The 20,312-nt window shown below is 43.9% G+C and overlaps 1 protein-coding gene across 1 annotated transcript in view; it reads left to right on the forward strand.

Annotated features, from left to right (window-relative positions):
- The window catches only part of Prkca (protein kinase C alpha), a 378,576-nt gene that overhangs the window by 332,553 nt on the left and 25,711 nt on the right, over positions 1–20,312 (forward strand). The window contains exons 11-13 of the mRNA XM_042702635.1: positions 2,145–2,236; positions 4,252–4,314; positions 5,120–5,258. Of these exons, the coding sequence (XP_042558569.1) occupies positions 2,145–2,236; positions 4,252–4,314; positions 5,120–5,258 (294 nt within the window). The remainder of the gene's footprint in view (positions 1–2,144; positions 2,237–4,251; positions 4,315–5,119; positions 5,259–20,312) is intronic.

Genomic DNA, 20,312 nt, shown 5'->3' on the forward strand with positions numbered 1-20,312 from the left:
GCGTTTGCACATCTGAGGAGTTTGGTATCCTCGGGGGGTCCTGGAACCAATCTCCATGGATACAGAGGGATGGCCACAATCACTGTGCTAAGACTTGGGTGACTCAAGACCACTGGCCTTGCTGCTGAGCATGGCATTGGAACATTTAGGAACTCCATTTTATGAAAGATGGTGTTCATCTTGGATGATAGCCAGCAGGAGTGGCAAACTCTGGCCATGAGCTCCAAGAAATATCACCAAAAAGATCCACAAAAGAAATCTAAATATTAGTGTTTGTTGATATGTGAACATTAAATGAAACTTCCTAAGTAGTTTTCTAGGGACAAACCATGGTCATTCACTTATCTGTCACCTTTGGCTACTTTCTTGATTCAAAGGCAAAGTTGAGTGGTTTCCAGAGGTATGCAAAACCTGTATTTACTGCCTGATCCTTTATGGGAAGAGTTCACTAACCCTGTCATAGACTAAAACTAAATACGTAAAAGAAAATCCAAAGTATTGGTCCATCAGCTGTGAGGCTGGCAAGTGTCCCACAGAAATCTAGGCATTCGGATGATGCCATAGAGAGGCACTGCTAGATAGGCTCTTCCATCCAGATACCATTCAATATGGTATGATAATCAATAGCTGCCATGATCATTACTATTTTCAACTACCTGGTTGGTAGTCAGAAACTGACTTTGTGTTTTATGCCCACCTTCTCCCCTCGGAAGTACTGGGGTTTGAACCCAGGACCTCTTACTTGCTGGGTAGGCCCTTGAACCACACCCCTAGCACTTTTGGCTTTGATTATTTTTCAGATAGAGTGTCTGTGTTTACTCAGGGCTAGCCTCAGACTGAGACCTTCCTAACTTCACACGTAGCTTGGAACACAGGCTTATGCCTCTTTAAAAAAAAAAAAATCTTGAGAAGCATCTCAATGCTTTTGGCTGATAGATTCTCAAAATGACAGCACGGCTTTCTACAGTGTCAGGGTGGTTGGTTGAGGTTGCAGAGCCCGTGCTGGCCACTGTGTGGCAGCCTTGCACTGGTCTCTGGGTCAGTCAGCTCCTGCCTGCTCTCAACCCCTCCCAACTCCTGAGCCCAGAAGTGCCAGGAGAGCTGAGCAGCCAGGTAGGAAGAGCAGAAGCCCAGCCCCAGTTCCCTAGCCCAGCTTACACCGATTGAACTCCAGGAAGCTATGAAACAGAGAAATGAAGGTGAAATTAAAGTTCATAACAGAAACACTACAGTGAAGCTCCCAGAGCTATTTCCTGGCTGTTAGCACCAGCTTTACCATTTTTCTTTTTTCACCCCACACAGCAGTTTAATGTTTAATAACCTCTATGAAATGAGGATGTTTTCTAGAAGAGAACAGAGGTCAGCTTTTACCACAGTATACTGTGCTATTAAGTTATTTCACTGTTAAATTCTTCAGTCTCACCCATCTGCCCTGGCATAATGTCCTTATAAATATGCATACTCATTTGGCTCTATGATGTATGCCCTTCATGAGGCCAATGCTTAGCATACCAGTGACAGAGAAAATAAAAAAGCAATAGTTGAACACATTATGGATGCAAAAGAACATTTGATTAGCCTCTCTGTTTATGGTCTTCCCTACCCAGTAAATATCATTAAGTATGTATAATTTACAAACCCAAGCTAACCCAAGAGATGTTTCCAGAAGCATTCATTTAAACACATTACTGCATTAGTAGGTCATGCCTCCGAGACATTACAAACCAGCTTTTACACAGTTGCTTGAAGAAGCCCTGGTTTACACAAAAGCATTGACCTGTGTGGATTCTTTTATAGCATCCCCAGCTTAGATATATATTATGTGTGTAGGAGAAAAGGGGGAAACGTTTGAGGCCATTACTTTAATAAGAGGTATATATAGCCAGAAGATAGACCCATTGACAGCCAATAATTCAAATTCCTGGAATGAGTTTATTCCTCCCAAAGCCATTATACAATGGGGTATGTTACTTTTGCTGTGGGGGGGGGGGGGGGGCGGGAAGGGAATATGAAGTGCTCTAAACAGAACAGACACATCAAAGAAGCCCTCATTTTATACATGAGAAAGCAAAATGGAGTAGCTCTGCTGCGGTTGGAAAGGGGAGAAGGGGCATCCTTACTCACGTAGAAACCTTGGCCTGCAGGACCGGCTGTACTTCGTCATGGAATACGTCAATGGAGGAGACCTCATGTACCACATTCAGCAAGTAGGGAAATTTAAGGAGCCACAGGCAGTGTAAGTATTTTCTTTTTGAAGTCCTGTAACTTGGGCAACCCAAAACTTCCTTGGACATTTCATCCAGGTGTAAACTTCTACTGGATGAAATGTCCAACGGTGGTTCTGCTCACTTGGGGCCAAGCACTGTACCTTCTGGGTCAGGGGCAGATGCATTGACAGTACTTATCTAGATGTTTACTAAGGAGCAGTTGATTCTGTTTCCAGTCAATTGGAAGCAGTTCCACCCTTGTGGATAGTTACAGAGCCTATGGTGATGGCACCAGGCACTGGGAGTGTGGAAGAGGTAAGATGCCATCAACCCTCAGGGAGCCTAAGCTTGAACCTCGCCACAAATATAAAGCATGCCAGTAACTATAGAGGTGTGCACAGGATACTAGGAAAGCCCCCAAGTCGGAGAACAAGAGCAGCAAGTCCAAAGGTAAGAAAGGAGCATTCCTCCAAGACAAGGATATGAGAAGATACCGAGCGAAGTCCAGGGCCAGGGCAGAGTCTCACTGTATGTGGGAGAGGGCAGGAGGTGAGGAGGAGGAGGAGGGGCTCTTGATGAAGAGGGCAGGGGGAAGGGGCTCCCACTGTTGCATTGGGTTGTGCCTTGGATGATGAGATCCAGGAGTGGAGGTGGATGTGAGGTGGTGGTTTTATCCAGAGGTAGGGAGGAGAATAGAGGGGTGACTTTGATACCTGAAATGTCATCTCATTTCTTAGAGACCAAGAATTCTCAAGGACCCCTAGGGAAGCAAGGCTAGGCAGATGACTATTTTATTTCTCTAAACGAGGGTGCTTAGCGGACACGCATATGGGTTAATCAAGTCAGCCAATGTGAATAGGATGCTGGCCAGGGTGCAATCTAAAAACTAAATCAGGAGAATTTTTGGTCTGTGTGGGATCTTCTGACCTAGAGAAGAATGAGTCAATGCAGAACAGGGAACTCTGGTAGCAAGCTTAAAAGAATATAAAGGGAGATGTTTCTTTTATCCCCACTAAAAAAAGCAAAAGCATTTCTAGAAATACCTGCCCTTATCTCCTCTCTTAATGTTGCGAGTTATAGAGCATTAAGATGCCTGTATTGAAAGATACAGCTTGATAGCACAGAGCCATAAAAAGCAGATAGCAGAACCAGCCGCCTTCCGCTCTAAAGCCACATAAAGGTACCTTGGCCAATACCTTGCATTGCATTTGTATGGCAGAAAAGTTTTTTAAATTCAGAAAGCCATGAAAAAGAATGCAGAAATCACCCATAATCCCATCTTTCCTCCCTGCTCATCCAGCTTCTCCCGTCAGCCTTCACAGGCAGCCCAGTGAAGGCTCGGTCTTCATAAGAGATTTCTTTTCCTCACTCACATAGCATTGTGTTTATTTTAAGCCTCCTGGGTGAATTTGCCCAGGCACTGTCTTGTGGCTTCTCAGATTTGAAAGACTCCTAAATACTATGCAAATTTTAAAATATTTTTTGCCATTTTATCTGAGTTCCCGATATTAACCTTTTAATGGTGTTGAAGCAATAGTAGCTGCTTTTTATTATGGATTATTTAAAAGGGCACACTCAGGCGTGAATCACGGTGCGTGTCCCATTTATCTATGCACTCAGGCTATGAATAAAACAGCTAAAGCATTCATGGTGCACTAGACTTTGTCTTCTCAAGAGAAAGTATATTTTCAAACACCAGTGTATTCTGTTCATGAATAGGAAGATAGAAAATTTCTTCACTCTATCATATTCTAGACATAGAATAGTCCAACAGGTAACCAGTCCTTAAATGATTATATTAGCAATTATTTTGTACGTAGTAAATTACCTACACACCTTCCCCAGATCAGAAAAATAAGTCTTTTGAAGATGAGTTGGAGTGAGGAAATGGCAGAGGAAAGGGTCAACAATTAGAAGAATTAGGTGTGAGGTAATGGCTGATCCCAGAAAACCTTAGGGTTTTGCATTCTTCTATCTCTCTCATGCCTGAACTTGAGGCAGAAAAAAAGTGAGCCAGAAATCTGAAGCCTGCTTTCTTTTGCAGATTCTATGCAGCAGAGATTTCCATTGGATTGTTCTTTCTGCATAAAAGAGGGATCATTTACAGGTGTGTATGAAAACGCTCAGCAACTACCCAGCAGCGAGGTTTGCCAGGCCCCTGTGGGCCTGAGATTCTCTGATGGAGACTTCATACATGAAACTGATAACCAGAAGCACAGACCTGTGGGAACATACCTTTGTCTGCAGCCTCAAGGCAACCTGTCAACCTCTGTTCTCTAGACCTCCAAGATTTTTCATCTCATTTCTTCTTTGTACAAGAAACCATGTCTTCTTCTCCTCTGGCAGTGCCTTCCTTGGGTTTTATTTGGAACAGAGGTCAGAGAGCAATGGAAACTGAGTTGCTATTATAGATACTCTACAAGGAAAGAACATGGGGAGCTGGGGAGAAGCTAGGGGAAAACTAGGCAATTCAATTCTTTGGTCATTAGCTGCTGCGAATGTCTGGTGCTGGAGGAAGAATGCTTTCCAGTGGTAATTGAGAAGTAGTTAAAAGGACATCATTGCATGCAGAAAATGGAATCCTCTGACTTGTTCTAAACCCCATATCTTGTCAAATCTGACTATGTGCCTAACCTCCAGGCAAATGACTAGAATCTCCTGAACCAGATAGATTAGAAAGCTCCAGATTTTTAGCCCTAGCCATGATTGGGAATCAGTAGTTGAGCCATTTAGTCACTCAAGTAATGATCTACCATCTTTCTACTATCCTAGGCTCTACAATAGGTTCTGGAGACATAAATCACATGAATTCCTAGACCCTATAGTGTGAGGACAAGATGGCAACCTTCTCTTTCACCAGGTCCAGGGTAAAGCATGTGTGAAATGCTCTGATGCTAATCTGTCCCTTGCAGGGATCTGAAGTTAGATAATGTCATGCTGGATTCAGAAGGACATATCAAAATCGCTGACTTTGGGATGTGCAAGGAACACATGATGGATGGAGTCACAACCAGAACCTTCTGTGGGACTCCCGATTACATCGCCCCAGAGGTAGGGATCCCAGTTCTTGTTTTATGGACCAGGACTCTGTATAACCCCACATGAAGTATATGGCTGTTAGTAAAGACTAAGTTAATGTGTAGTTCGTGACAGTTGAGGAGACTGAAGAAGACCATGGAAACTTGGAGAGAAAACATGATTCACGTACAGCGATGGCTTATTTCTCAGAACTTTGAGCCAGTTGCATGGGAAATCAATTTCTTATATATGCTCAAAATAACAAGAGATAATGTTGCTGGGATAGCTTTTAGCAACATCAAAGTGATTAGTGCTCCAAACTACCTGTTGTTCTTGGTATCCAATCTAGAAAGAAATTCATGCTTTGTATGTTTACAGCAGTGATCTGTACTTCTCTTTGATATAATATGTATTGAAGAATTCCCTTCCTAATTTATGAGGTTTCCCGTGTACTCATGATAGAACAGTTTCAGTCCTGGGCTACCAGAATTTTGCCTCTGTCCATGCCCAGCTCTGTAGATGCAGAAGTCCTTCCCAGCATGGGTGGAAACAGTGAGCTCAAAGCTGACCAGCCTCAGCAATTCATTGAACACTCCCACCCCCACCCCCGGTAGCTGTTGGAAGCACTTCTCACATACATCTGTTCAACATAGGAGCCATGCATCTGTCACACCCAGCAGGGATTGTGGAAAGACAAGCTCCTATATGGGAACAATGTAAGCTGTAAGCATGACTATTGCTCACACACCATGAAAACTCAGGTCCACACACTCCTTCTTCAGTGGCAAGTTTGGGATGATAATACTGTCCACATAAGAGACACTACCCCCCATTATTTTTATCTACAGTTACCCTCAGTGGTAGTCATTAACCAAAAAGAGAAGTTCAGTTTTGTTCCTTAGGACTTGTTATAGTCTTGGGCAAACCAGAAACAGACTTTACTTAGAAATTCAAATGCTGAATTCATGGCCAGAGGTGACATGTTATCTCAATCCACAATTTAGTAGGTTCCCCGCTGCTCCTCCATAAGCCTACTGATTAAGACTTCCAGGGATAATGTGAACTTAAATAGCTGCACTTTTCAATGGATGAAGAGACTGTTCACAGGAAATACAACCTGTGGGTTCAGGTGTTTTCTGAAGCCTCCTGTTGGCTGATAGGCTTTAAGCAGGATGTGTCTGTGAGCGTGTGAGTCCCTCTAGAATACTGAGGATCAGTAAGGGTAACATAGTCACAGGTTCTAGGGACTTGGCCAGGCACTGCTCTTAGGGGAAGAGGGTCATCACTAAGTCTGTCACGTTCATTTTGGTAGCTCTGTGGAAGAACGTCCCCCAACCTCTTGCACCTTTGGGGCCTTTTCATACATAGAGAATAACATGTTCTTGCTCTACATGCCCTGGTTCCTGGAGCCTTCCTTCTTTTCTGCTCTGAACCAACCATGATAAAGGGAGTGGCCACCATGTATTGGATGTGTACTGGGCAGCTACTACCGTATATAATTTCCCTCACTTCATCCCCATGAAGGAGGTAACATTGATCCCTGCCTCAAATGAGATGACTGAGGCAGTAGTCATATGTCTAAGGGCTACATCACTGAGATAGGCCAGAATTCTGCTCCAACACCAAGCTCAGGCCATCTCTCGACCTTGCGTGACTCACCGCATGAAACCACTTCAACCTGAGTGACTCACATGTGCAGGCTGCATTCTGTTTATTATTTCTTAGACAAGGCCTTGCTATATAACTAAGGCTGGCCTCAAACTTGCAATCCTCTTACCTCAGCCTCCCAAGGGCTGGGATTACAGGGGCATGCTTCCATGCCCAGCACAGAGTCCATTCTGTAAGTCCACTGTAGCAACTATGCTGGCTCCAGGCTACAAAACTCCTCAGACAGGCTCCCCACAGCTTAGAAGGCGCACAGTTTCACAGCATAGAAGAGGTGACATCTTTGTCGACCAGAAGGAATGACAACGCTGTGTTTGGCTTGTTGACTCATTGGAAACACAAGCTTCATTGCGCTGAGAAATTAGTCAGTAACACCTTTGAGTGGTTTTACCTTTTGCCAGAACTTTTTCTCCCTAGTGTTGGCAAGTATAACATATTTAGCCCCCAAGAATACTTGCAGTATAGGGAAAGACCAAATAAGATCAACATTTCACAATTTGCTCCCAGAATTTGCTCATCAAATAAGTCTGTCCTCTGTGTAACAATTCCTGTCAGGCAGAGGTGAAATAATTACCTTAGATGGCATTTTCCTTAATAGGCAAAGCAGAGGCTTAAATGTTTATGGCTATTTATTCAAAAACCTTGAAATTGATTAAAACCTAGCCTGTCTATAATGGACAAAGATGGGCTGAGGCAGAAAATGTCACTCACAGATGTGACTTGGGAGTACAGATGAATACAGAGGGACACTAATTAGAAAATGATTCCTACAGCAGCCATGAGGGCCTTCCTTAGCTTGTGTGTAGAAAGAAGTCCTGGGGTTCATGAGAATCCCTGAGAAGGCTGAAAGTGAGAGTAGGAATGGTTTTCTCTCCTTCCCTGAAGACAAGTGTTGCTTTTGGCAAACATCCCTGCGTGGACCTGCTGCTGTGGGAGCAAAGCGTGTTCCTATGTGCCATGTGCAGTCATCCTGGCAGCCTTCGCATTGTGGTGTGTTGACTGCCTAGCCTGTTCCAAGCCCTCGGAGCACATTTTGTTTATCCTATGTCAAGATCACACAGTTGGTGACAAGCAAAGGTAGATTTGGACCTGAGACATTCAAACCACAGCATCCATATGTTCTTTTCATGAAAGGCCTTGTTTCCAGTATTATGGGAGAAAAGCAGTTAACAATGACAAGTCTCCTGCAAACCATTTTCTCTTTTCCATACCTTAGAAGAGGCTGGACCTCCCCTCCATGCATCTGACCAAGAACCAAGGCCTGAGGGCTGGTCAGTGTCAGTCAGTGACGCTGACAAATCCCTTAGAACTAAAGGGCAAGTGAGCAGCAAGGGAGCCTCTGCCCATAGCATGATGCTTGATCAGAAAGGGAAAGCCTGGGGGAGACCTACTAGCAGGTCCTTGGGGGGGGGGGGGTTAGAAAGGAGTGACCACACTCCAGGAGAAACATGAACTATACAGATGCCCCAAGAGTGCCCCTCGGCCACGGCAGATGGCATCTACAACATGGCCGAAGTCACTGGGGAGAAACTTCAGTTGTGTTTTCCTGCCCTGGAGTCTGCTGACTAGGAGCAGATGGACCATGTCCTTCCAGGGTTGAGGATTGGATAATTCAGGCAGCAGGAGACCTGTCCCTGGGGCATCTGCATCCCAGCCCTGTGGGAGTGCCAACCCCTCGATGCTGCATTCTATGTAAGACTCACCAGTTACTCTAAGTAACCCCAATGTCTAGCAAAAGAAACATTTACAGTGAGACTCAGTCCATGGATCCATGGCTAGGGACCTCTCTTCTGGAGGGCTCACTGTCCCTTTTGTGGATAGCCACATGTTAGGGCTTGCGGGGGGCGGGGGGGTGATTACAGGGGACACAAAGAGGTAGAACAGGGAGCTGTAGCCTTGGATTGTAAGGCATGTGTTCATGAACTCAAAGGCAGCTTGGAGGTCAAGAGGTGGGAGACCAGAGGTCCCTGAGAGTTTAGTTTTTTAGTGACACTGCATACGGATGAAAGCCAGCATCTGTGGTCAAGAAGGATTATCGTTGGAAGCACCTTTGGGGAAATGGAAGAGGGAAGGCCTGGTGAAGGCAACAGCAATGTATTTCTAGGAGGGAAAGAAAGGGAAGGAGGGAGGGAGAGAGGAGGAAGGAGGAGGGATAGGAGGAGCAGAAGCAGCATCAGGTAGGAGGAGAAAGACAAGGAGAGGAAGGAAGGAAATTCCATGAGGGAACAGGAATGGGGAGATATAAGGAAATGAACACTCCCTCTCAGAGTGAAGGGCTGGTGAGCTCCCCCAAGGTGGCAGGAATGCAGGAATCTAGCCATTTGGAAAAGCCACATTTTAATAATGGCCCCAAGACCCTTTGTCAGTCAGCTTCCTGTTACCATTGAGATGTTGTGTGTTCTTCAAAGGTTGATGTTTTCGTTCTTAATGTGGTAGTGTTGGGAATTGGCATGACCTTTAAGAGATGAGTCTAGTGCAAAGCAAGGATTTCCCTGTGGGTGCTGCCCTGGAAGGGGTTAAGGGGGGGGGGGGGTCTCATAGGACTCCAATTGGTGCTTCAGAGAAAGTTGTTATGAGAAGACTGGTTGACCCTGCTCTCTGCCTTCCTCTTTCGGTGTGATCTCTTGCACACACACACACACACACACACACACACACACACACACACACACACACACACAGACCTCCAGCCACATCTGAGGGTGTGTCCTCAACAGAGCTGAGCAGATATTGGTATCAGGTTCTTTTGTGAGCTAAATAAACCTCTGTTCTTTATACATTCCCCAGCCTCAGGTATGTTGCTATAGTAACAAGAAGCTGATTTAAGATGCTTGCGCATCCCCTCCCCTTTCACTTGCTTCCCTGGTCAGCTGTGCTGGCTTCCTTTCTGCTAGGCGTGGGGAGCATCTAGGAAGCATTTGCCCCGCCATCATCCAGGCTTTTCCTCCTCTCCTTCCCTCTGCCTGGAGAGTCCTGTTCCAGGCATCAGCAGATCTCCTCCTCTGCCTCCTTCAAGCCTTCACTTCTCATCTTGGGGAAGTCTCCTGTCCTGATGATGCTGTTTAAACCTGCAGCCCTGCAGACCCTCCCAGCACCTGTGTCCCTCATCCCTCTTTAAGGGACTAGGATGCCATCAAAATCTGAGGCTGATGGCACGGGACGCAGTGCGTAGGGAGCCCTTGCTCTGGTTAGCCATGGAAGAGGCCGATGGGCTGAGAGACCTGAGTGATGGAAGGCTGATGGATGTCAGCCCAGGTCCCCAAATCATCCACACTGCCCCCCCAGGGGGCGTCCCAGAGAGACTGGTCACGGTCTAAGGAATGGGCTGAGGGTAGGGACAGACAAAGAGAACCAGCTAAGAAAAGGAGTCTTACATCTACACAGCCAGGCAGCCAGGCAGTAAATTAGCACTTGCCAGGGAGGAGGGGAGATGAGATACCCAGAGAGGAGAGAGGAAAGCCCAGCCCTACGTGGGTTCTTCCGAGAGCAGCCACCACCCACCCTCCCCGAGGACCACAGGACCCACACCAGGTATGGGCTGGCGCAAAGAAAAGTGCTTGATTAAAGACAGAGAACAATAAACTCAGCGTGGCCCACTTTCTATCAGAGGCCAATTTCTCTCTCTGAAGGGTCACAGTCCAATGGCTTCATCAATGAAGAAAAAAATGAAACAGTGCGTTCCTTTCAAGAAATATTTAAAGAGCCAAAGCCAAGCTTTCCTTTGGGGTCTTCCTTAAATTGTGTGATTCTCCTCCAATCTTTTACAGGAATTATATAGGTTATATGAGCTCCTATTTTTTTATTGCCTGCCTGCAGCTCTCTTAAGTATCTCATAAGTCCCCTGACCTCAAAGCCCATCAACGCAGCCCAGGCACCCTCTGGCTGCTGTGGCCTTGGAGATGGCTATGCTCCTTCCTCTAGCCTCAGCCCCTCCAGAAAGGACTATGTCCTACTGGATTTGCTGTCTGTCAATGAATGCTGCAGAGTCCTAGTCCAAGCTGAGCACCTTGTTTGCTTTAATTTGTTTAAGCCAAATCAGTTATCTTTCTCAGATGATGACATAGGAACACAAAGAGACCCCACCACCAGACAGGCCTGGGCTTTGAATTCAGGGATGAGCAGCTTTCCCCTGCAGCCTTAGAAAGGGGACTGTGGCTTCTGGCTCCGAGAACACATCATCACATGGAGCCTAAAAGCTGCCTTCCCGGGTGGCAGCTTGTTCTCAGAGCCCTGACAATGTTCTCATGAGCTCACCTGAGGGGTGCATTAATTGATGCATTTATGGATTTGTGTAATCATGGTTTTAAAAAAAAACTGGCCTGGAATTTCTGAGATTTCACCTCTTGCTGTGTAAAATTATCTCAGCAGTGGTGAAGAAGAGGTGAATACTTCAAAAGATTACTAACATTTATCCATTTTCTTGTGTGGAGCATGCACTTACATCTGTTATACTGCTTTATTTATACAATAGTCCTCTGAGGCAAATTATATTATTCCTGTTTTACAGACAAGGAAAACAAGATTCAGAGAGGAAAGTGACCTGCCCAAGGCGTGGCCATAGCAGCTGGCAGAGCCAGGTCCCTGCTGCCAGCCTCAGTGTGCAGACTCATTGCTCCAAAGCCGTGGAGCCTGACTGCCTGCCTCTGTGTATCACTTACTGCTCTATGGGCACAAAATGTATTCCTAACTCCGTTCATTCTATTATTGCACAATGGTTACGGTATCCTAATGTACAATTAGCATTGTGAACGACTCTCCCGGTTCAGCAGACATGGCCTGATTCAGGGTCACACTGGTGAGTGCTGAGAACTAGCCATCCCCAAAGACCAGTGACCAGGACTTCATAGCCTCTTGGGGGGAAGTCAGATGACCAGTGATAATACACTTCATTCTAGATTGATTCATGTCTTAATAGTCACCCCTGACAGGAAAACTGTGTGTGTGTGTGTGTGTGTGTGTGTGAGAGAGAGAGAGAGAGAGAGAGAGAAAGAGAGAGAGAGAGACTCCAGGCTTTTTCTTCACTATGTGTGTGTAAAACTCTGGCTATAGCTCTGATCTTGCCAGGAGCACCATCCATAAAGTGAGGATAATCATAGCTTCTTCCCACTCTGAGCAGTAAACGAGTTTGGCTTGTAATGAGTTTAGCTTGCCCTCTGTTCCTAATTGATCTAGAAGGTAACAGTTTCTTTAAAATAATATTTTCCATGAATCCTTCACGCATGCGCACACACACACGCACACGCACACACACACACACACAGGGTGGTATTTTTAATGGACTTGGATTAGCTTTAAATGTGTACTACAAAATCCAGGACAGCCATCAAAGAGTTAAAAAATAAAAAAGTCATATAACTGATATGCTAAGAAAGAGAGAGATGGAAACAAAATGCTAGGTTAAAACCACAAGAAGCAGTAAAAGAGTTGAACATCAACAGGAACAAAGTTCAAGGGTAAGAAACAGAAAGAAGAAGTATGATTGAACCAACAGTCCAACTGTCACCTTGAACATCAACAATCTAAATGCAGTTAAAGAGCAGAGATTGTCAGAATGGATTAAAAAAAAAAACCTAGCCAAGTGCTTGACTCATCTGAAATCTCAGTTTCTTGGGAGATAGAGACCAGGAGGATCACAGTTTGAGGCCTACCTGGACAAATGTGAGACCTTGCCCCCTGCCCATCTCAGTAAGCTAGGTGTAGTAGAATATAATCCCAACTATGTGGAAAAGTGTTAAAAATAAGTATCACAATCCAGGTTGGCTGAAGCCAAGCAGTCAAGATCCTACTTCAAAAATAACTAAAGCAAAAAGGGCTTTAGTTTTGGCTCAAAAGGTAGAACACCTGCCTAACCAGTATAGAGACCTGAGTTGAAACTTCACTATCATTAAAAAAAAGATATGCTTTCTATATGAAAGCCATTTCAACTATAATAGCACATGTAGATTGAAAATAAATGAGTGGAGGGCTAGAGGCATAATTCAAGTAGTAGTAAACATAAGTCCCGGAGTTCAAATCCCAGTACTTCAAAACAAAAGAAAAAGAAAGGTAAGTAAATGAGTGTGAGAAAATATACTAACACTAATCTAAAGAACACAGGAATGGCTATATTAATTTCAGACAAAGCAGACTTCAGATCAAAGAAAGTTATTAGGGATGTAGAGGCATATTACATAATGGCAAAGAAACCAATTCTGAAAAAATACAGAACGTGCATTCACCTAGCAACAGAGTATTAAACTACCTAGGCAAAAACTGATTAAAATTGCAAGAGGAATAGGTAAGTCCAGTATTAGAGCCAAAGACTTCAATACCTCATATCCAGCAAGCAGAACCAGTCAGTAAGGATATAGTTGAACTCAACATCTTCACGAGTCAATTGAATGCATGAGACACCTACAGACTGTTTCAGTGACAGCAAGGTTTATATTTTTTCTCAAGTTCACATGGACCATTCACCAAGATAGGCCACATGCTGAGCTACAAAACATCCTTTAACAAACTTAAAAGAATTGGAATCATACAGATGTATCTACTTGCAGACCACAGAGGAATTAAATTAAAAATCAATAGCAGAAAGATAGCTAGAAAATCCCTAAATACTTGGAGATCAAACAAGACACTGCTAAATAATGAATGAGTCAAAAAAGAAATTTTAAGAGAGACTTTAATTTGAGATAAATGAGAGCAAAATCACAACTTAAATACTGTAGGATGCAGTAAAGGTGATTCTTTAAATTGTATAGCAATGAATGTGTATGTTAGAAAATAAAACACTTGAGAGGCTAACACAGGAGAATTGTGAGTTGGAGGCCAACTGGTTTACGTAGTGATTTACAGCCTGTGTAGAAAGGGAAGGTCAAACAAGGAGATGGGAAGGGAAGGGAATTGAAGGGAAGGGAAGGAGAAGAGAGGAGAGGGATGAAAAGGTAATGAACAGGAAGATCTAAAATGAATCGTCTAAGGAAACTACAAAACAAAAGCAAATTAAAACCACAGTAGAGAAGTAAGGGGTTAGGTGGCAGGGGTTGAGAATAATGTTAAAAAGGGTAACATTGATCAAAAAGCACTGTTGAATGGCAACTCCTTTGTACAACTACCTAAAGAAAATAAAAATATTTTTTTAAAAAGAAATAACAAGAACAATGAGGAAATCAATGAAATTGTAAACGGAAATCATTACAGGAAATAGTAAAACCTAAAGCTGATTTTTTGAAGAGATCAGTCCAATTGATAAGCCTCTTGCCAATTAAGATAAAAGGATGACATAGATTACTAATATCATAAATGAAGGTGGGACCATCACTACAGATCCAACAGGTGTGAAAAGGATGGACCATGTTACACAGCAGATTTGATCATCTAAATGAGATAGCTCAATTCCTTGAGAGACACACTCTACCAAAACACACTTGAAGACATAGGCTATCTGAATTAGCCTATCTCTTTTTCAAAAATAAAGAATGACTTTCCAAAATAGCCTTGGACCAAAATAGGTTTACTGATAAATCCAACTAAAAGTTGAGAGAAATTTTACCAATTTTCTACAATCTCTTTCTGAAGATCAAAGCAGATGGATCACTTTCTCTTTCTATGAGAACAGCCTCGTTTTAATAGTAAAACCACATGAAGACATTATTTAAAAAAAAACTGATAGACCAATATCTCTCATAAATATAGACAAAAAAATCTCTCAAAAGGATATTAAGGGATTGTAAAAAGAATAAATTGTGGTTTGGAGCCAGTGTTCCTAATTGCAGATACTTCCTTGTTTTGTCTTGTCGCTGTCTGACTTCTGACTCTTTGTGGGAGCAGTCTAGGTAGTTTCTGCTGATTGCTTTCTGGTCTCCTGGTGCAAGCCAAATAGGAAGAAATGGCTACCATGAACAGATCTTAAAGCCTTTCTACTCATTACCATTAGAGAAGTCAATTTTTCTGTTCTCTCCACTTCTACATACAGCCACGATTTTTGTCTGAGTAGAAAATAGTTAGTTTGGACTCCCACCTTTCTAAGTGTTTCCATCTTTGGTAATACTTTGTAATCCTTACATATTTTTCCCAAAGATTTTGAATATTCACATCTATTTCTCATAGGATGGACTAGTATCCTTGATCTTAGACATCACATTTCATGTATTTATCCATTTCACGCTTGTCTCCACAATTAGATTCATCATCCTTCATGCCTAGCAAAGGGCCTACCCCATAACCATGCATCAAATGGGAAGAGTTAGAAGAGGAGGAGGTGAGAAGGGTATTCTGACACTAAGAGAAAAGCAAGAAGCCTAAGATTTTGCTGCTCTGGTTTTTTTAAAAAATGCACTTGCATGTGGGATGATTTTGTAATCTATCTTATTCAATTCCATGCCTCGTGGTTAGATCACTGGCACATACTAAGCTAACATTTTCTGAACCAATGAATGGAAGAGCTAATGTTGATTGAGAATTTCCAGGTGCCAACGGAATGTTTAATCATGTATCCCCTCTCACCAGAATGTTCTTTGGATCGGGTTTATTTCACAGCCTTATTCAGCCGCCTGCCCTGCCTGGGGACCAGTTCTTGTTTCTTTATGAGCTATATTCACTCCACTCACCTGTAGCAAGCATGTTCGGTGTGCATAATATATTTATCACCCCCACCGCATACTGCCTGGTGAGCACTGGGATTCCAGTATGACAGCTGAGGAAATGGAAGCTCAGAGAGGGTACGTGGCCTGCCCAAGGGTGTACAGCTTTTGAGTGTCAGCGCTAGTCTCCTACAGTAGGTCTCAAAGCTCTCTCATGCAGTGTGCTTCCCAATGAGTAGTCTGAGTTGGGTATGCAGTCCAGATGGAGTTTGCTTGGGAAGCATCTTGGTGGAGAGCTGATGTGCCTAATTGTGTTTCTCACCCTCTGGTCTCAGGCCTGATGCTGAAGAAAGGGACATACAAAGGAGACCTGAGGCCTCTGTCATCCCAAACTGGCCACTGACCTTATTCAAGCCACTTTGCCACTCTGACACCTAGGCTCTTTCTAGAACCAAAGATGCTTTTCTAAATCAAGAGCCCTGGTGATGTTCCATCTGAAAACCTTGCGAGGTCTGGGGAGCGTGGCTGTTCCTCCAACACAACTATGTACAGTGTCTGTCTGCCCTGTGCTGGGTGCAGTCCCGGTGCTGGCTGCTGAGGTATCTGGCCCATCTGCAGGGAGGAACCGGGGTTTGGCTAAGGTGGATGGGTAATCTCTCTGAGCTTGCACAAAAGGAGACGTGAGAGAGAACTCAGGCTTCAGCTGTCCAGACAGAACACTTAGGCAGGGTCATCTTCTTTCTTCTCATACTGGGAATATTTGGACACGTCATGCAGTGTTTTAACTGTGTACACAAAGAAGGCCTTTTGTGTCCTATGTTCTGCCCTTGAGAATTGATAATGTTTTCCAAAACAACCATACATTTCCAATCCAAATAAAATGTCTTTTTTTAAATGAAAGGGGAAATCTTCTTTATTTCCTCTGAGAATAAAAGGGCTTGAACATGTTTGATGTACACATTGTTTAGTAGTGACAGCTTGGAAAGAGCCTTCTTTTGTGGTGAAACCATTTATTTATGAGTGGGCTCTTGAGGGTTGATGAGTAAGGACAACATGGAAATGAATGGATTCCAGTTCATGCATGCAGAAGGGTCAACAGGCCTATTGTTATCCCCCACCCCTGCATACCCTATGCTAGATTTCCAAGGGAAGCTAGAATCCTGGCTGCTGGCTCCTGTTAAGCATTTGGAACCCTTTTTGACAAGAGTCGCCTTTCCTAGGCCAGAACCCTACTGGGGCAAAGTCATCCATGTGGAAAGTAGTCAAAGGACAACAAGGGATCGAAGTCCAGCCTTGTCTTTTTCTAGCTGTGTAATCCTGAGTAAGCTACTTACCCTCTCCATACCTCATGGTCCCATCTCTGAAATGGACTTACAAAGGCTAAATGAATTCACAGAGGTGAGGAGCCCCCAGCACATAGTGACTGCCTTGTGATGATGATGGTGCTTCCAGCCATGGCTGTTACTTTACCAGTATCATCCAAATCCCTTCCATGCTGTTGCCAACCCATCCCAGGCCAGAGTCATCAGAAATCAGAAAACCTCTGAACTCTCCTCCTCTCTTCCAGCCTGGCAGAGGGTAGAAACCTGGGTGGCCTTGGAGCAGTGGCCTTCCTACAGCTGTAGCCCTTGGCCTACAGAAATGAGACACTGCCTCCCGATCCCTTTCTTGCCCTGGTCCTGTGCCCAGGCTAGAAGCAAGCTCATTCATAGCTCACTTTTCCAAGACAGGCAGCCATTTGTAACATCCTGACATCCTCCCCCAAGCAGTTGGCTCATGTGAGTATAATCATAGTGATCACTATGACAAACAGCAGTAAAACAGAATGACAGTGGCCCTGTTGGGAGTCTGTCTTCCAAGCCAAAGTTCAGCCTCCTATGTGCTGAAGGAAAAGCAGCCCACTCTAGCCGTTCTTGCCAAGTCTGCCTTTCCTTTTGTGAGTTGTTCCCGCTATGGGAAACCAAATTGCCATGGCAGCTTCTTGCCTGGGGCTTCAGGATATCAAGCTGTCCAAGCTTGGCAGCAAACTTCCATTGGCCCAGAAGTGCCAGGGACACCTGGGCCTGTCCCCATTAGAATCAGACCCATGAGCTTCTCCTCATCTACTCTGCGCTCTGGAAACCTCATCCTAGGCTCAAAGCTGACTTCTTAATGACTAGTCTGGTATTGGGTATGCAATCCAATGGAATTTGGTTGGGAAGCATTTTGGTTGAGAGTTGGTGTGTCTCATCCTGTTTATCACCCTCAGGCCTGATGATGAAGAAAGGGACAGACATCTCTAACTGGCCACTGGCATTTAAAAACTGTACACCTCTGGGCAGGCTGCTTAACCTCTCTGAGCTTTCATTTCCTCAGCTGTCAGAAGCAGAGAAGCAGTGTGACTTCTGGGAACTGGTAGGAACTGGAAGGGCTAGACCAACACTGCCCAGGATGCAAGCCAAAATCACAAAAACTTGAAAAGAGAAACAGATGTAACTAAAACTGATTTTAATTATTTCATTTAACCGAGTAGATCCAAAATAAATTACCAATGATATTTTTGTTGTATAGTCTTCAAAGTCTGGTATGTATTTTACAACTAGAAACATATCTCGATTTGGAATAGCCACTTTTCAAATGTTTGGTAACCTGGTGTGGCTCATGGCGCTAGACTGGACCAGGTAGCTCTATTTAACTCAAAAGAGATGCCATAACTGACATCTGAAATCAATCATATCTGAACATCCACCTTCAACTGCAGATCTCAAGCCCTGTTTCCTAGTGCCCTGGAGTTTGGGTTAACCGGAGCTATTTTTGAATAGTGTTTGATGACTGAGGAGAAAGTATGCTTGGTTGTGAAAAGGAATTTTCAATGGTGAAGTTACTTTTGTAACTGAGATTTTCAGAACCTCCCTGCATATAGCCAAGGGTAACAGCTGTGAACTCTGCGAAGAAATATCCCAGTTACATCCCACATGACATCCATTATCATAGTGGAAGGCACTTATGATGACTCAGAGCGACTGTAATCTGTCCAGTGGCTAAGCAGGCTGACAATGCAGGCATTGGGGAAGAAGAGCCCCTGATGCTTGGCATTCTGCTTTTCTAATCTTACAGAAAGAAGAGGGTATGTGTGTGTTCAGTGGGGTCAAAAGGGGTTAATATTGTAGAAATAGGAAATGAAGAGCAAGTTAGAGCCAAGTTGTAGAATGGGGGCAGGGAGGGATCCAGGTGTTGTCATGGCTGATAGGATTTGTGATTCATTCTAACCAGGTGTAGGACACCCACTTCTTGTGACAGGTTTTTAGTCAGGTGTGACTTTGTTCTGTTGTAGCAGAGAGGTGTGTTTGACAGACTGCTCAGACTATAGAATGTGAAATAAAGTGTAAGTTGCTCACTTAGCCCTTCTGATCCTCCACTCCATTGTTCCACCAAAGCACTGGTGCTCAGGTTCTGGCTACCCACAGTCAACTCCCTGGGACTTGCATCAGTATGGTGACACAGGCAAAGTTTATTCAAGTGTCTTTGTTAGGTGTGTGTGTGCGCACACACACACACACACACATACACACTTACATGATAGCAGTCCGGGGGCTTGAACCCAGGGCCCAGGCACTGTCCTTGAGCTCTGTTGCTCAAGTCTATAATTCTACCACTTGAACCACAGTTCCACTTCTAGCTTTTTGCTGGTTTATTGAGGATAAGATTCTCATGGACTTTTCTTGCACAGGCTGGCTTTGAACCCCTGATCTGTGACCTCAGCCTCCTGAGTAGCTAAGATTATAGGTATGAACCACTGGGGCCTGGCTCAAGTGCCCTTTAAATATAGTTTCTTACAGTAACCAAAATGATCATTTCAAATTTCTTTATACTTGCCGGGATCTGGTAACTCACACCTGTAATCCTAGCTATTCAGGAAGCTGAGCTCTGAAGATCAAAGTTTGAAACCAGTCCAGGAAGAAAAAATCCATGAGACTGTCTTCATGAAATTGTCTACAATTAAAAAGCAAAAAAAAAAAAAGGAAATGAAGCTGTGCCTCAAGTGGTAGAGTGTTAGCCTTGAATAAAAAAGCCAATCTACAGCACTAGGCTTTGAGTACCAGCACTCACACACACACACACACACACACACACACACACACACCAAAAAAATCTTTATTTTAATCTGTTCTGATTTTTTTTTTTTTTTTGTCAGTCGTGGGTCTTGAACTCTGGGCCTGGGTGCTGTCCCTCAGCTCTTCAGCTCAAGGCTAGCACTCTACCACTTGAACCACAGCACCACTTCTGGTTTTCTGGTGGTTAATTGTAGATAATTGGTTAATTGTAGAGTCTCACGGACTTTCCTGCCCAGGCTGGCTTTGAACCGCTATCCTCAGATCTCAGCCTCCTGAGTAGCTAGGATTATAGGTGTGAGCCACCAGCACCCGGCTTCTGTTCTAATTTTTCCACTAATAACTTTTCATACTAATCTTCAATGTCCCTTGATTTATATTTCATTAATCTTAATATGAATTCATTTGAAAGCCAGAAACTTGCATCTTTCAAACAAATATGCTAATAGTCAGAGGTCATTTATTAATTGATTCTTTGGGCAGGTAAATTTCTAAACCTCAGTTTTCTCACCTAAAAATTGGAATAATAATTATTTCTACCTCATCAGATGACACAAGAAGATGTACACAGAGAGGTCATATATAGTAAAGGCTCAGCAAGAGAATTTCTATTTCTCATCTACTTGGCCAACCCTAAGTTCACAGAAAAGCTGAGATTTTGTGATTTACCTACATGGATGAAGGAGCTTTCGGTAGAACAACTAGCCCTAGCTGCCATAGCCATCCCTAAAGTCATAGTGTAACCACTGTGAATATTCCTTTCCTCA

The sequence above is a fragment of the Dipodomys spectabilis genome, unplaced genomic scaffold (assembly GCF_019054845.1).
Source record: "Dipodomys spectabilis isolate Male_0828 unplaced genomic scaffold, ASM1905484v1 ptg000329l, whole genome shotgun sequence".
Lineage (NCBI taxonomy): Eukaryota > Metazoa > Chordata > Mammalia > Rodentia > Heteromyidae > Dipodomys > Dipodomys spectabilis.